The sequence below is a fragment of the Syngnathus scovelli genome, chromosome 9 (genome assembly GCF_024217435.2).
Source record: "Syngnathus scovelli strain Florida chromosome 9, RoL_Ssco_1.2, whole genome shotgun sequence".
NCBI lineage: Eukaryota > Metazoa > Chordata > Actinopteri > Syngnathiformes > Syngnathidae > Syngnathus > Syngnathus scovelli.
This window is the reverse complement of record NC_090855.1, coordinates 2,189,748-2,212,083: the sequence shown is the minus strand read 5'-3', so window position 1 is coordinate 2,212,083 and position 22,336 is coordinate 2,189,748. Positions and strand designations below refer to the sequence as shown.

General features: G+C 43.7%; 4 protein-coding genes across 15 annotated transcripts; 2 read left to right on the top strand and 2 right to left on the bottom strand.

Annotated features, from left to right (window-relative positions):
* Positions 1–7: 7 nt before the first annotated feature.
* Positions 8–2,011, top strand: LOC125974842 (uncharacterized). Its single transcript, XM_049729707.2, is given in 5 exon segments — positions 8–370; positions 372–513; positions 582–678; positions 762–788; positions 853–2,011. Coding segments are annotated over 5 exon segments (381 nt in total). The 5' UTR covers positions 8–302; the 3' UTR covers positions 900–2,011.
* On the bottom strand, positions 1,532–8,702 carry septin7b (septin 7b). 2 transcript variants are annotated; one of them, XM_049729676.2, is made up of 13 exons: positions 8,541–8,702; positions 6,900–7,006; positions 6,031–6,131; positions 5,820–5,954; positions 4,457–4,574; positions 4,259–4,351; positions 4,030–4,126; positions 3,907–3,958; positions 3,701–3,829; positions 3,377–3,397; positions 2,745–2,880; positions 2,523–2,665; positions 1,532–2,418 (listed from the first exon to the last, which is right to left on the bottom strand). In XM_049729676.2, the coding sequence occupies exons 1-13, from the start codon at positions 8,674–8,676 to the stop codon at positions 2,379–2,381; spliced, it is 1,308 nt and encodes a 435-aa protein (XP_049585633.1). In that variant the 5' UTR covers positions 8,677–8,702; the 3' UTR covers positions 1,532–2,378. The 2 variants fall into 2 exon arrangements, with proteins under 2 accessions (XP_049585633.1, XP_049585634.1); XM_049729677.2 differs by lacking the exon at positions 3,377–3,397.
* Positions 6,890–18,275, top strand: nek10 (NIMA-related kinase 10). Of its 9 annotated transcripts, XM_068651968.1 has the most exons (35): positions 10,922–11,089; positions 11,178–11,264; positions 11,716–11,776; positions 11,862–11,956; positions 12,031–12,126; positions 12,197–12,281; positions 12,337–12,378; positions 12,457–12,535; positions 12,606–12,673; positions 12,741–12,820; positions 12,932–13,018; positions 13,076–13,300; positions 13,360–13,433; positions 13,681–13,742; positions 13,808–13,879; positions 13,950–14,014; positions 14,076–14,178; positions 14,245–14,373; positions 14,432–14,569; positions 14,632–14,677; positions 14,736–14,857; positions 14,925–15,027; positions 15,121–15,196; positions 15,287–15,416; positions 15,495–15,565; positions 15,833–16,043; positions 16,125–16,188; positions 16,249–16,290; positions 16,360–16,405; positions 16,666–16,861; positions 16,928–17,038; positions 17,101–17,200; positions 17,266–17,306; positions 17,406–17,503; positions 17,971–18,275. In XM_068651968.1, the coding sequence occupies exons 2-35, from the start codon at positions 11,194–11,196 to the stop codon at positions 18,014–18,016; spliced, it is 3,135 nt and encodes a 1,044-aa protein (XP_068508069.1). In that variant the 5' UTR covers positions 10,922–11,089; positions 11,178–11,193; the 3' UTR covers positions 18,017–18,275. The 9 variants fall into 9 exon arrangements, with proteins under 9 accessions (XP_068508063.1, XP_068508064.1, XP_068508068.1 ...); XM_068651967.1 differs by having other exon boundaries at positions 10,921–11,089; positions 12,884–13,300; XM_049729636.2 differs by having other exon boundaries at positions 10,921–11,089; positions 12,337–12,535.
* LOC125974826 (retinoic acid receptor beta) lies at positions 14,039–22,276 on the bottom strand. Of its 3 annotated transcripts, none has more exons than XR_007483732.2 (14): positions 21,900–22,276; positions 21,393–21,526; positions 21,180–21,321; positions 20,186–20,361; positions 19,886–20,062; positions 19,554–19,758; positions 19,312–19,470; positions 19,054–19,226; positions 17,369–17,485; positions 16,708–17,273; positions 15,770–15,896; positions 14,911–15,421; positions 14,607–14,800; positions 14,039–14,520 (listed from the first exon to the last, which is right to left on the bottom strand). XR_007483732.2 is itself a non-coding variant. In XM_049729675.2 (8 exons), exons 1-8 carry the CDS (start codon positions 22,078–22,080, stop codon positions 19,060–19,062), a joined length of 1,341 nt encoding a protein of 446 aa, XP_049585632.1. In that variant the 5' UTR covers positions 22,081–22,275; the 3' UTR covers positions 18,363–19,059. The 3 variants fall into 3 exon arrangements, 1 of the variants encoding a protein (XP_049585632.1); XR_007483736.2 differs by having other exon boundaries at positions 15,829–15,896; XM_049729675.2 differs by lacking the exons at positions 14,039–14,520; positions 14,607–14,800; positions 14,911–15,421; ... (1 more) ...; positions 16,708–17,273; positions 17,369–17,485 and having other exon boundaries at positions 18,363–19,226; positions 21,900–22,275.
* Between the last annotated feature and the right edge of the window lie 60 nt (positions 22,277–22,336).

The following is a 22,336-nucleotide window of genomic DNA, read 5'->3' as shown; positions in this document are numbered from 1 at the left end:
AAAAAGCATGTAAACATTCACTTATTTGTCAATTTTTATCAATTGTTTTTTTTTAAACGTGACTATGTTAATCGTTTCTTAAAAAATTATAGAAATAAAAGAAGCTTACAAAAGTTGTTTTTATGCGTTATTTTTTTTGCAGATCTACCTACAGCACGGTATGGTATAATGAAGATTAAATTGGATGTGAGTGACTAGAGCTGCTGTCACGATTCATAAACGTCTCTGGAGGAACGTGAAAATTGCTGATTTAATGAAGCAAGGTGCAGAGAAAATGGAGAGATGTGTGTGTAATTATTTTAATGCGTGGAGGTAAACAGCCTCCCATGATGCATCTTCATCATCCTCATCATCATATTCAGTATCTTCAACCCAGTGGCACCTTTAGAAGGCAGCAAGAGCCCTCGAAACTGCAGCATAAAGTGGATAACAATGGAGATGCTCAAACTTGTTCTTTTGTTTCTACTGCTGACAAACGTCTTCTGTCTGAATGGAGACAAGCACACAAGTCAGGTAAGAAATGACTTCCCCCATATTTGTTTAAAATAAGTCAATTGTATTTGTGTATTTATTTTTACAAGATCAAAAGTGGAAAACCAGATTTAATTGAAGATATCTTGACAAGGATGGCCAGAAAACCACCACCACCACCTCGGCGATTTTTCAAGAAAAACACCGGTAAGACTGAAGATTTAAAAAAAAAAAAGAAAAAAAAGAAAACACTGATTTGTAAACATTTTTATGTATACATTTCCCCCAAGCCGCGAGAAGTCTGGCAGCACGTAAACGTAAGTAAATAAAATGTGTAAGAAAATGTTATCGGCCAGTTATATATTTTTCTTCAATTTCCAGTACACAGGTTTCAAACCTTTGTCGGTCTGATGGGCAAAAGGAGCTGAGGGTGCCATACTCCATTCAACCTGCCGGACGACAGATCATTTAAAACTTACCTGCAGGAAGCACGAAAAAAACTTCACCTGTATTTCAAATTTACTTTTAGCTTACATGTGATGATAAGAATATATGTACGTAGACGATAAAGATACTATATGGTATGATATCATGTTTCTCTGAACGCAGTATTTGATAAAATGGCTACCTCCAGTGGGGATTTTAAGACCTGCAGTCACGTGAACTTATACAGTACTTTTGAAAGTATTAGTGCCTATCTAAAACAATTACCACTTTTACATGTTGAATCCAAGTATTTTACTGAAGAATAAAAAAAATCTAGAATACTGTATTTTTTTTTCATGGCCCTAACCTAGCAATGAGGCCACCTGAGTCAACCATATGATCACAGATTTTATTAAGTGACTTTGTACAATACAAATGGAAAAAAAATAACATTAAAAATACAAGAAATGGAGTACATAGCCAAAAGCGAAAAGAAAAAAAAAAAAACATGGTGTTGACTCTTCATTTCTCACTGGCCATTAAACGCAGCATGACCTAATATTTTCAGGTTTTATTTTCCTAATTTTGTATTTGGTGGCATGTTATAAAACTTTATAAACAGTGGACGCAGCTCTCACGTCTCTGAGGATTTTATTTTTCTTCTACACATACAAAAGCAGGCCTTACTTCAGCTGGCTCGGTATATATTTATATATAAAAATAAAAATAAAGAGAAATATAATACTTTTAACATTATATAAATGGTGGTCCGATGCTAGTGATAGATGGCTAAACACAGAAAGGTGGATAGGGGAAAAAAAAAATTGTTATAATGTGAAAATAAGAAGCTTAAGCCAGGAGTTGAGTCTAAAAAAAAAAGGCCCAGTTGTTTTTTTCTAACTTGGAAAGGTTAAACAGCTTCAGCGGGTACTTTCAAGAAAAAAAGAAAATTCATCTTCCCGCTGTATCAAAACATGGAAGAGCGTCTGCCTTATTAGAACGTAAATTCTTATTTGTGTCCTGTCAAATGTGATTGTACAACCGTCAAAAAAGAAAAAAAAAAAAAAACACCACGTAAATTAAAAAGCAACCTTGCTTGGTAGGAAAAAAAAAAGGAGCGCAGCAGGAAGGGGCCGGGCCAGAGTTACAACAGTAAGAACAACACCAATAACAATAATAATAATAATAATTAAAATAATAACGGTTTGGCCTTTTTCTACTTTGATGTTTTACTGTTGTTAAGGTAAACACATTCTTCAATGATGATGAGTCCTCGGATTGTGTAGGATGTTTCCCAAAGAATTTGAGACACACCCACTGCAACAGGGTGCAGGAACAAGAGAAAGAGGAAGATGGGGTTAAAGTTGAACGGGGAGGTGGGAGGGGGGGGGCGTCAGTGCCACACACTGATGGTGCCCTGAGCGGCAAACATTGGCAAAGAGAACTAAGCGGACGCGGGTTGGTCCTTGACGACTGTCTCTTTAAAAGATCTTGCCTTTCTTTTTGTTCTTCTCCAGAGTTCTGGAAAACAAACAAATTGACACCATTGGTAAACATTTAATTTTATGAGTGGACTTTTTTTTTTTTAATGGCTTGTTGGAACAATGTGAGCGTGACATGCTGACCTGGAGGCCTCCAGTTTCTGCTGCTCCAGGCGCTGTTGGGCTTCCCAGTTGGCTCGCTCCTCCTCAAACACACGCCTCTTCTCCTCCAGCTCCTTGTGCTGCGCCTCCAGATTCTTCTTCATCTGCTCGTGGCGCCGCTGAAGCTACACGTGCAAAATCAAGCGTCATTTATTTTCAATTTCTTTCATAGAATTGAACTAAAAATATGTTTGCAGGTATCACCTCTGCTTCAGAGTCCTTGAGCTTCTGCACTTTCTCCTTGACTTTCATCTCAAACACCTGCTCCATCTCCATTTCCATCTTCTTCATCTTGGTCACGTGCTCCCGCCGCTCCTCCTCCATTTGGGCTAGAGGACTCCTGGACGAGCACACAAAGACACACACGCGCGGTTACCGCCACGAACGACTTTTCAAAAAGGGGTTCTTGTGGTTCATGCGCATGGACGAAGGAAAGAGAGCAGTGGAATAGAGAAGAATCAGCAGCTGGACCTGGAAACATGCGGACTTGATTGCAGGCCCTCTCTGAGCAGGGTACACACATATACAAATGCTCCGGGTCCACGTAGAGCCAATTCCACCATTTGGTCCCAAACCAGTGAAGACGAAATCCATAAATAAAACAAAATGTGTGTACCCCACTGCAACATCTCAATCTACGAGAGCCCACAGAAAGACAGAAGAGTGCCACGGGTGCAAAATTGTCCATTTGTGATTCTTTGCAAAGGAGCCACCAGCTGGTCGGAGGAAAGGGCACGAGGATGAGGCGAAGGAAACAGCAGAGGAATGAAAGCGATAAGGCGTGGGGGGGGAAAAAAAAAAAAAAGTACAAGAACACAAATAAAATGACCACTTACATTCCTTCGACTGCGTCCATTCTAAAAAAAGACGGCACAAAACAAACAAAGCATGCAATGTGAGCTCATGCACTAAAAAAGTGTGTCGCACAATGTGAGCGGTGTGTTAGCTTAGCGTGTTAGCGCTGGGGGCTAAAAACTACAAAACCCGCCATTGCGTTTTGTTACTCAGTTCTCACCCAAATGATTGGGCACTGGGGGAACATTTCAGGATGAAGCTAAAATTGCTGAATTTATTTATGGTGCACTTAAAGCTCATCCTGACATCTCACCGCAGAGCCCGAAACGTTTTATTGCGTTAGCTGAGACTTGAACGTAGCTTACTTGGTGGACAGTTGTCCCTTGGCCCTGTTGTTCTCCACGCCGTTGTAGGTGACGGCAGCCAGCTTCCTGCTGCGGTAGTTCTCGTAGTGGACGTTGTTTGTCACGTCCTTCAAGTCCTGCATGTGAGTCCTGCGTGGACGACAAGCGTTTTGTTTTCGCCGCAGTCGAGGGAAACGGTCTGAAATTCGTAATGGAGAAGTACCTACCTGATGAGCATGTCCCTGAGGATGGTGAAGTCGCAATGGTCGCTGTTCTCAACTAGAAAGGAAAAAATAAATTAAAATGCATCCTAGCTGTGTACGGAGTGTCCTTAAAAAGTGAGTCGGCACCTTCTGCCACTCCCCATGGGTACTGTCGTCCCCTGACGCGCTTGCTGTTCACCTCGATGATGGTGTTGCTGCCCACCACGGCCAACGGCAGCTTGTCCTGGAAACGACATTTAGATCTTTAAAAAAATTTGGAAACTTTTGGAAAGCACATGTCCAACTCTTCAATGGTTCTGTAGTTTTTCTAACCCCCAAATTTCCCCCAAAACTTTTCCGAGTGGTTTGTGAGCACCTTAATTTTCTTCACAAGACGGTTCTCCTCTTCGTCATCCGTCTCGGGGAACTCGTAGATCTTGATCTTGTGCTCCTGAATCTCCCGCATGATCTGCAGGCAAAGCAAGAGAGACGCCATTTTAGGATGTCCGCGACAGGAAGAGGAAAGACAAGGGTACCCGAGGGAGGGGGGGGGGGGGCAATGGAAATTGTTGACCTGCTTCTTGAATTGCTGGCATTCCTCTGGCGTAAGTGTGTCTGCTTTTGCGATCAGCGGGATAACGTTGACTTTTTCGTGCAGACGCTTCATGAACTCGATGTCCAGGGGCTTCAAGCTGCGGCCACGTAAACACAAACTGGACGTTAGCCATTTTGACGCGCAACGGAAAAGACGTTTACGTTCATCAGTCCTTGATTGGGGAGTTAAGAAGGCATCTGAGACAGCAGACGGATGTTCTGAATGTCAGAGCGACCTCGCAGTCATGAGAAAAGCAAAGAAGAGTTATTCTTGGCCCGTCTTGACGGCTGGATAAATAAGCCGCGGCGTTTATGGCAGGCTCGCACACAAAGTTTGGATATCGTTTTACTTTTGTTTAGATTCGAAATGGCACACACGTTTAACACCAGACAAATAAAAAAAGACTTTTTACGCATGCTAAAAGACACAAGTTGTAAAATGAGCCGATACCCATGACGTGATATATGCTAGGCACTTTGATGTCAATTTCATTAAACAGCAGGGGGCGCTATAGGGCAAAATGACCACACCCTGAGAGGGATGAAAATGGATGGGAGTCATGTGCTTCATTCTTATTCCAATTTTATCCAGTGATAATACAATATAGTACTGCCCAAAATAAAACGCCTGGAGTTCCCCCTTCTAAAAAAAAAAATGCTGTGAGCAAAATGTTTGCTCATCATCTGGCTTCCACGGCCAAGATAGCAGTCCTTCTGCAAGTTGCAACACATCTCAATTGAATAAAGACAAACCACAAATATGCACATGAGCAGCATGCTTATCATTTCGATTCAAACGAGGGACTTCTCCTTTCGAGTACGAAGCTATTTTCTCTTTCCGCAGTAAATTCAGCAGAAATGCAAAAGCCACCAAAGTATCAGGTTTTGATCTGTGGCTTCTCGTCGAGCCTTTTTATTAAAAACACGTGTGCGCTAGCTTTGCTATATGGAAAGAATTCGGGGGATGATTAACAGCCAAATTGTCTGTCAAAAAAAAAAAAATGAGAAAGAAAAAATTTAGCGTATCCTCATGAGTCTCGACACGTGCTCGGAGGCGAAGAGTGCGGCCTGAGGACGTAGCTTGCGCAAACACGGCGTCGCGGCAAAGAGGACAGAGGGCGCTTTATTAGCGTGTGCCCACGCCGCAGTGCCACATTGCCTGCATAGAGATTAGACTCATTTCCAGGCAAAAAAAAATTTCGAGCTCTTAATCAGCTGCTGGCTATTTTGTCAACGCTTCCTCCATAGTGACGCAAGTGTTTTTTTTTTTTTTTTTCCTCGCTGCCCATTCAATTTGCACCCTCAAATCAAGAGAGAGCTCCAACTGAATTTGTGCCACTCACCCGTGTCCTGACGGCGCGATAAAGTAGAGGCAGCAGTGAATTCGGCTGTCGGGCATCTGCCGTCTGTTCACGCGCGATTCAGAGTTCAGGTAGTCCTCGAACTTGCTGTCGATGTGGTCGATGATGGGCTGCCAGCTGCGCACACGAACGACAACATCAATGAACGGCGTGGGATGGACGAAGCCTCAATTGTCGAGCAGAAAATATTTACCAGTTGCTGTTGTCCACGGCATCTCCGAAGCCCGGGGTGTCGACGATTGTGAGCAACAACTGCACGCCGCCTTCCTTGATGAGCACCTTCGACTGTTCCACCTGAAGTTGCAAAATAAACACGCCTACGTGAGCGACACTATTCGCGATTGATGCTAGGAAGTCATCGTGCACACCGACACCCACGTCACTCACCGGGTCAGGAAGGACCCGCCTTTAAAAGCCACAGTGTTGAGTGTGATGATGACCACCCATAAGTGACACAAATTAAATCTACACCTCAAATATTATGATTGTTGTTTAATAATGAAAATTATGGTTTTTTTTTTATCAATTTACTGGATTAATCCATAGGCTAATCGGTTGAAGAATCAATTTTCCAAATATTTAATGAAAGCGACCCTACCCTTTTATTTTTACATGCAGCATCGCTTGTTTTAGATGTCAACATTGTCTGTGTGGTTAAAAAGCTTTTCGGAATCTGGAACAATTGATCTGAGTGGTCAATCGCACTGGACTTTGGAGGTCCCCTCTGTAAAATCATTAGCGCCGCCGGCTATCGCCACACACACGGACACACGCACGAGGCCAGCGGCATGTTGGGACAGGTCGTCCTCGCAATGTGGTATTAGCTAGCTATGTCGAAGAACTGGTCCAACATACAAACATCGGTGTCGTCACAGATAAGACAAAGGTGCAACGACAGAGGTGTCAAGGTTAGGAGACAGCTGACGCTGAACACGAGAACTAGAAATAGAATCGCTATCTACGTCAGTCGATCGAGACCGGCTCGAATGCAAAAATATTTGGCCGCGCGTTCTTTCAACGCTAAAAGGAAACCGAATCTCCACGGCAGTGACTCCAATGTACCTGGACGGTCTTCTTGATTCGATGCGAAGGTCCGGGATACTCTGATGAGTACAGGTCGGTGAGGAAGAGGGAGTTGATCAGCGTGGATTTGCCCAACCCCGATTCACCTGGAGGAAGAGCAGCAAAGGTCACGACTCTTATTGTGAAGAAATACAAAAACTAATTGCAAGCTGTATCGTTTGTAAACAAGCCTTTAGGAGGCGGGGCTTAGGGACGGCGAATCTCCTTTGCCATTCATATGTACACTTTGTTGTTTAAAGCGGTTATTGATGAAAGAGGAGAGCTTTCAAGTCTCCTTTCATCAGCGGATCAGAGATGTCACTAATAAGTGTCCTAATTTTCCCGATGGGGCCAGCATCCCAAAATGGTTGGACCTTAAGTGTATTTATTCACGGTGAATGAGTGAATACAAAACAAATGCAACAACGCAATCCACAAAGCATTTGTGCATGTTAATGGTTGTTGGACAACCAACAGAGCATCTCATTGTGCTCCTCTGGAACCTTGTCAAGCTTTGGCTCTCCAGCGTGGACGCGATCCAAAGGATCATGGGCTCACGTGAACATTGATCCTGGTTCGGCCTGGCTAACGACAGTGGAGTTTAGGAATTTGCTTTTTTTTTTTAGCCCAAAAAAAAAATGTTTTCCCACAAAGCCAGAACAGGAAACCGCGATGGACGCTGGCATGGGTCCCTTCTTCACTCACACCTCCTCCCCTTGGTGACGTTCTTGTGTTGCACTGCTGGGCCATGTGGGCTCCATGCGAAACGCAGCCAAGACAAGCGCAACACTGAGTGTGTGTGTGCGTGTGTGCATGTGTGTGTTAGTGGGAGAATGGCAACACAAAGAAAACAAGCTGTTCACTAAAAATGAGCCTCTAAAACCTTCTCCATGTCGGCTCACATTCCACAATCGGGCCCAGAATGGGAAAAGCGGTTCCAAACACAACGAGGAAACCTAAATCACGACTAAAACTACCTTTTTGAAAGATGTACATATCGTTAGCCACTTCCACGCTTTAGATCGATAAATCGTTTCAGTAGCCTTTGTGGGGTAACCCAGAACCTCAGAACTGTGAGGCAGGAATGCTAACCACTAGGGTTCCTTGTTTTAAATATTGCGGGGGTTGACTCGTATAGCTACTAACGACACGAAAAGAAACAGAAGGCCTCGTCTTTTGTCATCGACGCTCTCGCTAACACGTTTGGAGTGTGTCCAGCTGCGTGTTGAGCAAAAAAAAAGTTCAGCGTGAGTTATTCTTAGAGACGCGCCTTTACGAACACTCGATCCGCGCACAGGAAATGCTTTTGACCCGAGCGAGCATTTTCCCTCGAAAACTAACGAGCCGGAGGATAAAACTCTGCATTTTATTTCCATCAGTGTTGCTGCAAGATGATGTCGCGGATTATTCCGAGCCGCCTCCGCAGCTTTCTCACTTGGCAAAAGACAAAGCGGGTGGCTTGTCCGAAGTGTATAAATACGGCTACACACACACAGAGAGAGAGAGACACAATCTTGTCTCAACAAAACAAACCACAGCGAAGACGTTGAAATGCCAAGCGCCTTTTGGGGGGGTGGGGGGGTGGGGGGGACACAATGAGACAATTGAAAGCACAACAAGGCAGGCAGCTTGCGCTCTTACCAACGACCATCAGGGTGAACTCAAAGCCCCTCTTGACCGACTTCCTGTACACTTGGTTGGGGAGGCTTGCGAAGCCGACATATCCTTCGAGGTTCTTTTGCTGCTGCAAGACAAACGACGGGAAATCACAGGCCATCTTTTCCAGCTCGTATTATTTTGCATATATTTAGATGAAGTCATTCACATTAGCTGCAATTATTATTCATTGTCGCAAAGGATGACGTGAATACTTACAGCTGTTTTATGCAGATCGGTGTAGGGGCAACACATTGGCACCAGGAAGCAAAGAGAAGAGAGCAAAAAATTTGCAACTTAGCACATGACAAACATACAACAGGAGATATTTGACCCACGCGCTGTGTTTCACAACATGCACTCCCTTTATGTGATGAAGAAAAAGACTATTTATTTCAGTGTCTGCCTCGGGCTCCGAGGCAAAAGAAGAGCATCTCTTCCCTGTGCTGCAGCTTGCCCATGAGCGCTCGGCGGATTGGTCATTAACAAACGTGTTTTTCTTATCACAGACATTTCCCTCACGAGTAACCGACATCTGATATATCTGCAATAGGGGAAGGACAGTGCAATTTCAAAAATAATCCAATCACGATTAAATATCAATATTCTGATTGTGATTTATGATGCAATTATTTTCGGCCCATTTTGTTATTTTCCCGTGTTTTTTTTTTTTTAGCAAACACAAGATGTTTGGTTAAATTTGGTGGAATTCTTTTAGTTTGATGTTTTATTTGACAGTAAACATCAATTGGAAGTGACAATCAACAACTTGAGTGTCTGCTCTTTGAAGAATTGTTTACCAAGTGCCAGACTTATTCTCGTGTGGAAGCGAATAGAGTTTGCTGCTGGGAGCTAGCGTTTGCCTCTCAAATTCTTGGAGCCAAGTAAAAAAAGAAGATAATTGGCAGAGTAACAGCTCGTGTCTTGGAAAACTTGTAAATCAGGTCACTCGTAACTCAAGCTGACACCGTATAGTAGTTATCCGCGTTCCATTTTTTTTCCTTGACTTTGTTTTCTTCAATTTACTGGTGGAAAAATAACAATGTTGCATTTCATCTCAGTGACAAATGATTTATGACAAATTGATTTATGAGGATACCACAGACCCATAATGATGAATGTACTGTCATGAAAAGTCATTATACTGTACTAACTAGTTATTGATTCACAGGACACTTAATACACAGGCTGCAATAGTCTTAGACCAGTGATTTTAGAAGTCAAAAGATGCCTGCTGAGAGACAAAATCCAATTTAATCCAGATTAGAAAGCAGGGGCAGCCTGCCTTCTCCTCTTTTAAACCTTAGTGTTACCTCCAGGCTACCTTGTTTTGAATGATCAACACAATTAATTTCTGGATTTATAAAAACACGACAATCATCTGGCATGTATGAATTCAGGGTCCATGGTCTTTTGTTTTTTGTGGGCCACAGCTACGAGCTAAAATGGCTCAAATGAGCGTTTTAGGACTTTCAACTCATTCAAGTGATGATAAATAAAACAATATAAGAAAGACATATGTCTCTTTTTTTCTACAAACCAGGAATGATTACCGAACGCTGTTTAAAGCCATAAACTGACCATGGAGCAGCGAATAAATCACCCCGGCGTGGCAATGTTAGCGGCGAAAGATTAAATTAAAAGTATTAAGGGTTGCCGATATCGTAAAACGAGTGCAGCGTTGCGGTTAATTTGGATTTTTTTCAGGAGTTTGCTAAAGAGCAAGCGACAGGAAATGACACTCCCGCTAGCTGCTAGCCAAAAATGAAGCTAATGCTAAGCTAGCGTATCCAAGTGGAGGCGGACGACTGGGCGTTGGTTGCTCAGACGACTGTACAAGCTTTTCAAAAAGCACCCCGGTCAAATGTAGCAGATATAACGCGGACATCGATCATAATCATGGCATTTTTACAACCGGCGTGAGCGATAGATCTAAAAAACGGTAGCCGAAGAAGCAAGCACGCTCACCCATAGCGTTGACGTTCCCTGCCGCCTCAATAGCAGATCATTCACGAGCCGACATTCCCCCAGTCTGAGCGCATTTACGCGAGTTACGTACTATAAATGACGTAACTGCAAGCAGAACTCCCGTAGCTGCGCTGCAGTCTCTACGCAGCTCCTACGTGAATGCTAGTGAGCAAGTCTCGCGAGCACGCCGAATTCTTTTCAGACAAAGTCTAGTCTCGCGGGGTTTCACTGAGAAGCATACTTTTTTTTAAACGTTTCTTATAAATCTAAGAAAATAGTTACAATGATCAATTATTACGTGTAGCTGGCATAATTTATGCTAATAATTGACATATAGTCATAACTGTTCCTTATTTAATTATTAGTTGCTAGTTCATTCCATTGGAAATATGACGCGTTACTTGTATCCATGGCAACCAAGACTGCTACCTCTGCTGCCTGGAGCGTCGTTTTATTGCCGATTTTAGGTCTTCTTTAAATGGACTAATAACAAGAAGGCGACATTTTCAACCTAAACAACAAGGCGAAATTATAACCTAATCACCATTTATGACAATGGAGGAAGGGTAAGACTTTTAGGTTAAAAAGCTGGATTTTCTCTTAATATACAGTTGACTTGTTAATGACATAAAAGAATTGTGCTTACCTCCACAGATGACTCAAAAAAAAAATGTCCAAGCGAGTAAAAAAAGACAGCAGAGGGGACAAAAAAACCTTGCCATCCACAGAAATCCACAACGAGTAAGCGATACGCCCCTTGGCTGTGATCTAATATGTTTGTGACATCATTAACATCAAATATACATGACGTCATCTTATATAAAAGATTCTCACAGGATATGGCGATGATGTTGGTGCTGTGGTTTGGTTTTCTATTTTATTGGTTGGTTTTATGTTAGTACTATTGTGCTGTGTTGGCACACAATTTAATAGTGCAACACGCTCATTAGTGATTAAAGGACAAAGTTACTGAAGCTAATTAAAACAGTATCCACATTCTCTTTCTCATCCTTCTGCACTTTGGTGGAGCTTGCCCCAATTTTATAAAGAATGCTGCAAAGCATGCTGGGAAATGTGTCGCCTAACCCTCAACAATAGCAGAAAAATAAGAAAATATTAGTCCCCTTTTAATGTGTATTATGTCAATAATGGAAGAAAAGTAAGCAGTGACTGACAAGAAACATTTTTGCAGGACACCATGTAATCTGAGAAGGCTTCAGGCCCTGCTTGCCAAGAGCAACCACAAACAAGAGGTGAAGGAAAACAAAGCTGGCTGTTTTGATTTCGATACAAAGAGGCTCATGTTTCCTCAGGTGTGCTCCTCCATGTGTCTTGCAGGTGTCGGGTCAAACCAAAGCAGTCGCTAGCAGATTCCACAACCCGCACACACCCAAAGACAACAATGGGGAATCCGCCGAGCTGGAGAAATTCAGGTTTGGGTGACAAAAAATATTATCATGGCAATGTAAGATAATAGGAGGGTAATTTAAAGATCTTCCTGTTCCAGCGTAACATATCGCAAGCTGAGATGTTTTAGCAGCCACCCATCACGGAAGCTTTTTGCAGACATCCTCACCTTGCTGGTCAACAACCGCCTCTGCAGGTAAAACAAAATTGCTGTTGATTCTAAAATAGAAAAAGTCGACAGTTTGGTCTTCTCCTTTCCTGTGCAGTGATTGGATAGAGCTGGCGCCGCCCGATTGGGCCCTGAGAGTTCTGATGTGTCTTCGATTGCTCATCAGGGATCCTCAGCATCAGGTGAAAACTTTGCACGAGTAACTTCAACTATCTACTCATCTATTTTTCTTTTCAGAAAATGTTTCATCTTCTCCAAGGCGTCCAATCACTTGCCAGGGTAAAAAAAAAAAAAAAAGGGATGATGAAACACAAAAAAAATTCAAATTTTGACAAATGGACGTTATCTTCTTGTCAGTATATGAAATGTGTCGCTGATATGTACTTGGCGTGTGGCCAACCGGCGATGGCTGAGCAGTTACTGGTCACCATGACCTGTGAGTACGCTTCATTAAAACTAATAATGATTCAAAAATATTTTTTTGAGCTTTGCTGATTGCTCTGCAGACATTTTCCAGAAGTTGTCAGCCGTGGACAACGAAAGAGTCTGGGTCGTTGAGAGCGGCATTCACACGGTAAGATGTCGATCTTGCTTTGAAACAGAAGGAAAGTTTTAAGGTTCTTCATCCAGATTTTTTGTAGACGCTGGTGAAGCTGCTTTCTACCACAGACCACAGCGTGCTTCTCGGAAACCTCACACTTCTAACCACCTTGGCTGAAAGGTAAAATTGGTCTCCATCATCTGATTAGATTTAAGATTGTTGACTTCACTGGCGGCGCAACAGGGTGGCCAGAGGGGGCCTCAGCCTCCCCTGGTCACTATTCTCCTCCAGTCCTCAGTGCAGAGCTGATATCGGCGAGCTTCCCATTGTGGAGAACCTCGTGGTCGTCCTCCAGGACTACGACCTGTCGTCTAAACGGTTAGTTGAATTCAACTGGATCTCTTCAGCGGAGGTTCATGTTTCACGCTGTTTCAGGATGGCCGCTGAGCTCCTGAGGCTCCTCTCTCCAGTGCCACGTATTCGAGACCAGCTGAGGGATGCTGAAGCTGTGCCGGTGCTGCTCAGTCTGTTGCATGGACCTCACCTTAAACTCCAGTGGAGTGTGGCCTGGGTTCTAGTGCAGCTTTGCCAGGAGACCCAGGCCAGGGCGGAGGTGCGCAGTTGGGGAGGCGTGAAGACACTTTTAAAGCTGCTCCACAGGTGAGCTTTGGTTTTTTGGTGCCTTCCTGGGATACAAAAAAATAATAATATTTTGACAGCGCCGGTGGAGAACATACAACGGAGGAGCTCGGACGGCGCCAGGTTGCCGACAACGTCGTGGCCCTGCAGTCAGGTTGGCTGACAACACAAGCACAGACTAGGGAACATTTTTTTCAAGGTCAGAGGTCAAGCTGCAGCGGTTTAAACGAGTGATTTGTTGCCCGAAAAAAAACATCCAGGATCCCCTGAGATGTTTTATCACAGGCTGAGAATGTAAACAAGTCATTTCCCGAAAGGAGAAGCTTCTACCCATTTGTAAAAAAAAATCTGAAATATTTTTATATCCAGCCAAGATTTTTTTTTTTTTCTTTTTCTCGCAGCCTGCTGCACAGTTCTGACCGAGCTCAGCCTGGAGGACTCGTCCGCTCATCACATCGTGCAGGTCGGTTCAGACCGAGAAGTGAGTGGAAAACATAACAATTGAACCCAGTTGAGTTTCCCCTCCAGGAAAACGGAATCTATATCCTGGCCAAACTGACTTTACCGCAAAACTCTGAAGCCGAGCCGTCCTCTTTACAAGTATGACTCGTTTGTGATATACGATGACACACATTGTCGGCGTAACATGAGCCGATTGGTCGCTTGGCAGTGTTACGCATTCCGGGCGCTGCGCTTTCTCTTCAGCGTGGAAAGGAACAGACATCACTTCAAGAGGTACCGATGACATCACCAACGTGATGGATGTTAAGTTGATTTTTTTTTTTTTTTCTTCCAGGCTGTTTCTCACGGACCTTTATGAATCGTTTATTGACGTGGGCCATTATGTGCGGGACTTGGAAGCCTACAAGGGTCTTCAAATTAAAGTGTTGGATTATTCCGTGAGAAAATAAACACTAATCCATCTATTTATTAACTCTTGTCTTACTGATTTTTTCTTTTTACAGGAGGAGGAGCTAAAGAACCTGCAAGAGAGCATCATGGCTGTAGACCAGAACCGGCCTGCGCTCAAGATGATCAATGGCTACGCTGTACTGGACCATCTCGGCACTGGCGCTTTTGGAAGTGTATTTAAGGTATGGCGGCGTTGAACTTGGAGGTCCATCTGGTTTTCGTGACACTGTGAGGTTTCAGGTCCGCAAGCAGAGCACTGGCAATCTGGTGGCCTTGAAAGAGGTCAACCTCCACAACCCGGCGTTCGGTAAAGATAAGAAGTCACGTGACTGTAACGTGGAGAAGATCATCGCAGAGTTGGCCATCATTAAAGAACAGGCGAGAGCTTTTTTGTTCAAACCACGTGAGGACTTACTTCATGTGTCCCTTTTTTCGTGCAGATGGCCCATCCGAATATCGTCAAGTACTACAAGACCTTCCTGCAAGGTGAGGCTCTCTTCTGAGTAGATGAAGATGACAGATGGTTTGACTGGCTCGCTCATAGACGACAAGCTTTACATCGTGATGGAGCTCATCGAGGGAGTTCCTCTCCTGGAACGTTGCAACTCCCTGAAGGAGAAGCAGCAGAGCTTCACAGAGGAACAAATCTGGAACATCTTCATCCAGGTCATAAGCTTTCTGAAGAGATCATTTTTGACATTTTTTGTGTAGATGATTACCATGTCCATCATAGATGTGCTTGGCCCTGCGCTACCTCCACAAGGACAAACACATCGTCCACCGAGACCTCACACCCAACAACATCATGCTGGGGGACAAGGACAAAGTCACCATCAGTAACGTTCATTCTTTTTTTTTTTTTTTGCCGGCAGCGTCATACTTGTTACATGATTGTGTAACACGGCGTCGACGGTTCTTCTCGTCCACAGCTGACTTTGGCCTGGCTAAACAGAAGCAGGAGAGCAGTAAGATGACCTCGGTGGTGGGCACCATCTTGTACTCTTGGTGAGAACAGACAAGTGACATTTTTAGGAATAAATAAGAAATAAGTACTGAAGACAAATCAAAATGTGTGTTGTTGTGTGTGTGTGTCAGTCCAGAGGTGGTGAAGAACGAGCCGTACGGTGAAAAGGCTGACATTTGGGCCCTTGGCTGCATCCTCTATCAAATGGCCGCCTTGGAGCCGCCATTTTATAGCAACAACATGCTATCGCTAGCCAGCAAGGTGGACTAAAAACACACACAAAAACACACACAGCATAAAATGTGGGAGAATTCACAATATTGTATTTTGTTTTTGTAGATTGTTGAGGCCGTCTATGAGCCACTGGAAGACGGAATTTACTCGGAAAGGCTGGAGGACATGATCATATGGTGCTAATGTTATTTAATCAACAAAACCGTAAAAGTATTTGTTACTTAGTCGAAATTGAATGTAAAGATGACACACATAACACAAAAGGAGGGTTAAGCACAAAAAGATATTTCATCAAACAAAAATCTACTAGCTTAATGCTAACATACGATGTGAAATGTATAGCATGGAAGCTAACTGTAAAAACATGCAAACAGAAATACCTTGACTCCAACTTTCAATGTCAATTCCAGATTAGTTTCCTGTCCTGTTTTTGAATTACCCAGGTGTTTGAGTCCAGACCCGGAACGCCGTCCTGACATCGTGACGGTGAGCTCCCGGATGGCCGACCTGATGATGAAGCAGATGGATGCTCTGTACGCTTCTCATTTTGCGCTGGAGAAACGAGCCGAACGTGACAGGAAACGGGCGCAGAGGTATTTCCTGGAAGGGCGCCGCAGTGGGAAAAACTGCTGCTGCTGCTCAGTCCTGGCTCAGGTAGTCTGGCTTTTTTGGAGTCAAATGAACTCACACAGCAACTGTAAACATCTCAGCCATTTTTTTCCACTGTTCTTCTAGAAACAAGCTTTCACAACATCTGAGCACTTTCCTCCAAGTAACGTTGAAGAAAATCCAAATTTAGGTAATAATTATATTCACTTAGACTCTGTGAGACAATGATGAGATGTTAATATTTTTTCAGATGCTCAGGAAGAAGCAGAGATGAAAGATGGACCATACTACAGTTAGTTACGTGCCTTTACGGTTTCTTTGACAAACTCGAACACACCTGATTATTTTTTAAACCTTTAAGGGTCAAAATCTGCTTCCTGTGTTACACCTCATCTACCTCCATGTGGGCAAGTCAACCTTTTGCCTGTTTACACTGCATGGTTGAAGTGACACAATTCACATTTCGATATGCGTAAGGGACGAATATATTCGTCATTGGCACTCAATGGTTTGATTCCCGTTGTTGAATTTTTCCGACTATTCCAATTGTGATAGGAAATCTGAATTGTATCACTTTAAGCATGCACGGTAAATCCATCCTTATTTCTCATAAATTGGTTTCATAAGTGCTTTTTTTTTAAAATAAAATTTATTTGTGTCCTGTCAGAGAGGATTTCGCAACAGTGAGGGTGAAATCGAGATCAGGTACCTTTTGGATTATTTGCTGTAATGTCGACTTTGGTGATGTCAACTCGGCTTGGGTATTGTCAGGACTCTGCGTCTCCCAGAGGAACCTTCGTCAGATCGAGGACCCGATTCACAGGTTGCTTGTGCAGCTTCACAAAGTGCTCTACATCACCCAGGTACACACTCCATGTCACCATTGTATATTCCTTCCCAAATTAAATTGAAGTCAAAATTTTCTCCAGCTTCCTCCAGCTCCTCGTCACAACATCAAGAGGCGGCTCGTGGAACAGTTCAAAAAGTCCCTGTTCCAGTTTGGAAGTGACCCGCATAACCTGAAAACGGAGATCAGCAAGGTGGGACTACAAATATGGTTTCTTGCCTTTGTGAAGGCCTACAAAATGTTTCTTCACTGCAGCTGGTCCAGGCGTCATGTGATCTGATGGAGTCTGGTTCCGGCAGTCCAGACTGGTGGCCTGTGGTGCTTCCCTTGACTGGAAACGTCGATGAAGACTCAGGTACGACTTGAGTGTGGTTTACTCCAAAAAAAAGATCTCAATGATTGTGCTTCTCCCTTCCACAGGTGACCATCTGAGGGAAGGAGTCACATATGAGCAGATGCAGGTACACATGGATTTAGTTTTTATATTTAAGGCTCAGATAGTATTTTCCAATGCATTTCCCACCTCAAATTTGAGGAAATTCCACCCTGGTTCTCCTCAGGCCGTGGTAGAGGAGCTGCTGGACGAAAGCGGCTACTACCAAGATGGCAGGTGCACGTCACCATGGCGACAAGCTGCTTCCTGTGTGGGCAGAACTGAGTAGGTTGAACAAATAGCACTTCGGGTGTGTGTGTGTGTGTGTGTGTGTGTGTGTGTGTGTGTGTGTGTGTGTGTGTGTGTGTGTGTGTGTGTGTGTGTGTGTGTGTGTGTGTGTAAAACCGCATACCTAAATAGAAGTCAAGCAAAACACATTTATAGAGGAAATGAACTCACACAGTCAGGTCTGTTCAGTCTGCTGCTGACGTCATCACAAGCACGCACAGTAATTGAAAGCCAGGCCATAATATTAGGTACACTTTAGTTGTGTTGTTGCGTTGTGATATGAATTTTCCTGCTTTATTGCAAACTATGATTAATTTGTAGCCGTCACTGTGAAAAGATAAAAGTAAAAGGAACGACACTGTCGTGTTTAATGAGCAGTACCTTATTTAGCCACAAGAGGGAGACAAAGCATTAGAAATACTCAGTACGCGCTTTATTCATTATGTGTATTGTGTTAATTTTAGGGAGGCAAAGAAAAAAAGCGAGCGCCGGCCGCATTCATCGTCTTGAATCACAAATGGAAATCCTCTATTTGAACTAATTAAATAAATTACTCGGGTTTGTTCTTATTTGCACCAATATCACGTGACATATATTCAGGTAAGAAAGCTAAATTTCCTCTTTGTTTCAGTCACTTCCTGCATCCTTGCACTTTAAACTACATGGGAAAATAAAACTTTCACAAAATGCTATTTTTGGGGTATCTGTGATGCCTTCTAAGCTTTCATTATTAAAATATGTGACAACCCGAAGGATTTTGGGAGTGTATATTTTGTCATGTAGTACCTTCATACACCTATAGAGGGCAGTACGTTGCACTCAATAATCTATTCATCTTCAAATGAATATAATCAACAGGAGTCAGTGAGTGTTTAATATATTAATGAAACATCATTGTTAATCAAACTGCTATGAGATGAGGCTTGGGCAGTTTTTAAGAGGTTGCCATGGCAACACTGTTTCAAGTGAATTAAACAACTGGAGAGGACTGGGGCGGAAAAATCTGGACCTCAAAAGTATGAGAACCCCGACTTTAAGCAGCTGAATGAGGTGACGGTGATTGGTACTATGTACGGTTTACACGTGTTTCCGCTCACATGCGTGCTCACGGGCCCACGTGGCAAGTCAATTATGAACTCACCTCGGAATTTTTTTTCCCTTATTGGAAAAATCCAATTACACACACAGTCTCTATTTAGTTTTTCCAACTACGCGGCATACAAACACGTGAACAATATTTGAAGGGACTGTAAACATCCCTCGCTCAAAAATGTAAATTCTTGTCACTTGAAAAAATGTCAAATAAAAATATAAACAGTAAAATGTAAACCTCACAAGAAATATAATATATTTTTTTTAATCCTGAATTTGAGTACCCAAAGGATTGGAAGTGTAATCCAGTTTGTATTGCTCGCTACTATTTTGGACCATTTTCAGACCTGGAAAAGTGTTAGCTTGCTTATTTTGAACCCTGACATATCCCACCACGAGGTAAAACAAATCCATGAGCTGTCTTAGCAATATAAATAAAGTCCAGAAGATCTTACAAGAGGTTAGCTTTGTTGCTGTTGTTCCCTGAGATAGTCAAGTTGACGACCACGTCCCTCAATTGTCCAAGAATTGTTTTCTTTGTTTTCCGGGACCTCGTCCAGCATCTCTTGGATGAGTGGCGGCATACAGCCCGGGATTTCCATTTTTAAGGTGACCACACGCTCAGCTCCTTAAAAAACACACATGGGACTTTCTTTATAGCTGTGCTTCTCAAACTGGGCTCGAGGTTAGCAAAAGGAATGATTTTGTGGCACCTTTAGCGCTGATACTTCGCAGGTCTGTTATCTTCATGAGGGCCCTGGGGAAGAGCAGTTGGGCGCTGGGCCGACGTTTACGCGAGTAGATCTTAAGAGCCTCCAGTAGAGGCTCCTGCAGCACCTCCACCTTGGACGGCTCCTTCAGGTCCTGCCGATCTGCCTCCGCCCCCAAAAAAAAAAACATGAGTAAAGATTTGATTTGCACCTGGCAGACATGTATTGACAAAAGCATGCATTACCCCCGGAGACAAGACAGATGGCGCTGAGGAGTCCGCTTTCAGTGTCGTCCATTTGTAAAGGCACCATCTGTCCGGCGAAAGTGAAAACCGGATCTGTGAGCGGACCAAAGCCGGCGTTGTGGATCTGAGTTCGCGTCAGCGTCAGGCCATCCGAGAAGGTCATGGTGTCCTTTTCCGGGGTGTAGCGAGTGCAAATCCTCAGAATCTAAACAGACAGGAGATAATCATGATTTACTTGTAGTCAAAAAAACATTCTGAAATCAATAGTAATACAATACGGAAAGAGATTCAGATCAAATCCGGTAAAAGTGGAAAGAAAAGTGATTTCTCACCAGCATATCCAGGCAGGCGGACCTGAGCAGGGTGATCTGGTCGGCCATGTTGAGGCCGGTGAATCCGGGCACTCGTTTGGCGAACTCCACCACTTTGATGATGCACCTTGTGGCCAGATCGCTGAACTTGTCCCACAGACCCAAGTCCAATTGGACCCTCTGCTCAGAGCTGGACTTCTATAAGGGGGATATTGATGTGGCAAAGGGTTCCTACTTTTGTCCGAATATTGACTCGAGGTGATGGTAGCAAAGCACTACTTTTGTCCAAACAAAACACATTTTAATTCCGCCAACACTCACTGTGGTGTATTGTCCGAGTTGGCGTAGTGGCGGGAACGTGTCTCTGTGCGCCATGCAGATCTTCTCCACGATGGCGTCCAGCTCGGCTGTCATCTCGTACGTGTCCCCGATGGTCATTTTTGGAACTTCGTCCTGCTTCTTGGCCTTCTTCTGACTTGTTCTGTCGTTCCTCACCGCTGAACACATCCCATTTTTTAATTTCATTTAATGCGAATTTTTAAATCGACACTTTATATGTTAAATTTAGTTTTTGTAACCCCTTAAAACGTATTTTTCAGGCACTTTTTTAACTCAAACATGTTGGAAACACAAATATAGTCATCATAACTAGAAGAGACTTTCCTTTTAAAGTCCAACATGTAACGCAAACCCATTTTCTCCACGTTGTCCCACTGACTGAAGCACATGTGAGTGGATGCTATTACGCAACAGGCCACGCTGCTCTACTTCTTCTCTTGCTGGTGTGTAAAGAGTTCAATGTGAGGAGCTCATGTTACGTCCTTATTCCATTTTACACTGTGTGTGTGTGTGTGTGTGTTTGCGTGCCATGTGACGCCACTCTTATGTAATACACCACAGCCTCCCCGCCTCCGTGACACATGGCCACAGGTTAGCCAATAGCAGAGCCTGACTGCTCCGAAATTCACTCTCACATACACACACAGACTCGCACACATGCTCGCACTATGTGGGTCACTAACACATTTTTTGCAGGCACATGCACTGACATATTTGGTGACAGGTGCTCCAGTAAAAAAAAAAGGGCAGCACTGAAATCAGTGTCAGTGCATTCTAACAGGGGGGCATTTGTTTGGCATGACAAAAAACACGTGCGGGCATGCAAAACATGAAAACACGTATGTGTCATGAAACATGTACACAGCCCCTTATGTTCATTTCTGACATAACTTATTACATGACAGGTGAAAATTGGGTTTGAAGCCAGTGTTTTTTTATTGCGTAGCTAATGCTAATGCTAGTGTTTTGCACTTACATTGTTGGGACATCCCGACCGCCAAGCATTTGTGCAGCCTGCAATACTGACACGTGTTCCTGGTCACCTTGGTGATGACACACTTCCTGTCTCGCTGACACGTGTATGACATTTTCTTCTGGACGCTACGGCGAAAGAAACCCTGACCCAAGGAGGGAAACGTTAGAAATGAGCTAGCCGTTGCTAAATTCAATAGTCCTGATTTTGTGTTACCTTGCAACCCTCGCAGGCGCTGACTCCGTAGTGGTAGCCTGATGATTTGTCCTGGCAGATGAAGCAAGGTTTGTAGGTGCGAGGTGGAGGAGAGGAGGGGGTGCACATGGACGAACTGCTGGGGCTTATCACGGCTGTAATAGGGGAAAATATTGGTGAGAGTTTCAGGTTAGTCTTTGAAGCAAAGAACAGGGTTTTAAAATTAAGGTTGGGTTTCAAATTAAAAAAATCAGGCCTCAATTAGGGTTTCAAATCCGGGCTTTAATTTAGGGAATCTGTTTCAAATTAAAGTTTGAAATTAGGGTTTCAAGTTAAAGTCAGGGCTTCAAAGGTGTTTATTTGGTATGGGTTCATTTAAAGCGACAGACATTGCGCATATTTCATGACTTTTTATGATGACGTCATATCGTCTTTCTGTTTTGGTATGAAAGAACGCCAGTGCGGTTCGGGACCTTCACGCTGCTGTTTCACACATCCATGTTCCACTCCACTGCACGGTGTACTTACATTGCCAGTAGCCGTGGAAGAGATCCGGGAGGTCCCCCGCAGTGAGCCGCTGCACCGGGCGGTGCTCCGAGGGGCGCTCCAGGCGTTGCCGTCGGATATCGTTCGGGTTCCCAGCCGTCAACATGCACGGGCTCGCCGGCTTCGCGGTGTCGAAAACCTGCAGGTCCATGTAGTCGAACATCTTTCTTCTTATTATTATTATTTTTGTTGCTGATATTTTCCTTCTCGGTGTCAGCGTGCCGCAGTCCTCAAGCAGCAGCAGTTTGTTTTGGACCGAACCAAAAAGTTGGACGGGTCCACTTGAGGACTACAAGAAAATGAAAAAGGAGTCAGTTCGAACTCGACCTGAACTCTGCGTGAACCGCCTCTGTGCGCTGACCTTCAAATGACCCACGGTGACGTCACAGCACTTTCGCCAAAGAGCTTTTGAATAATTT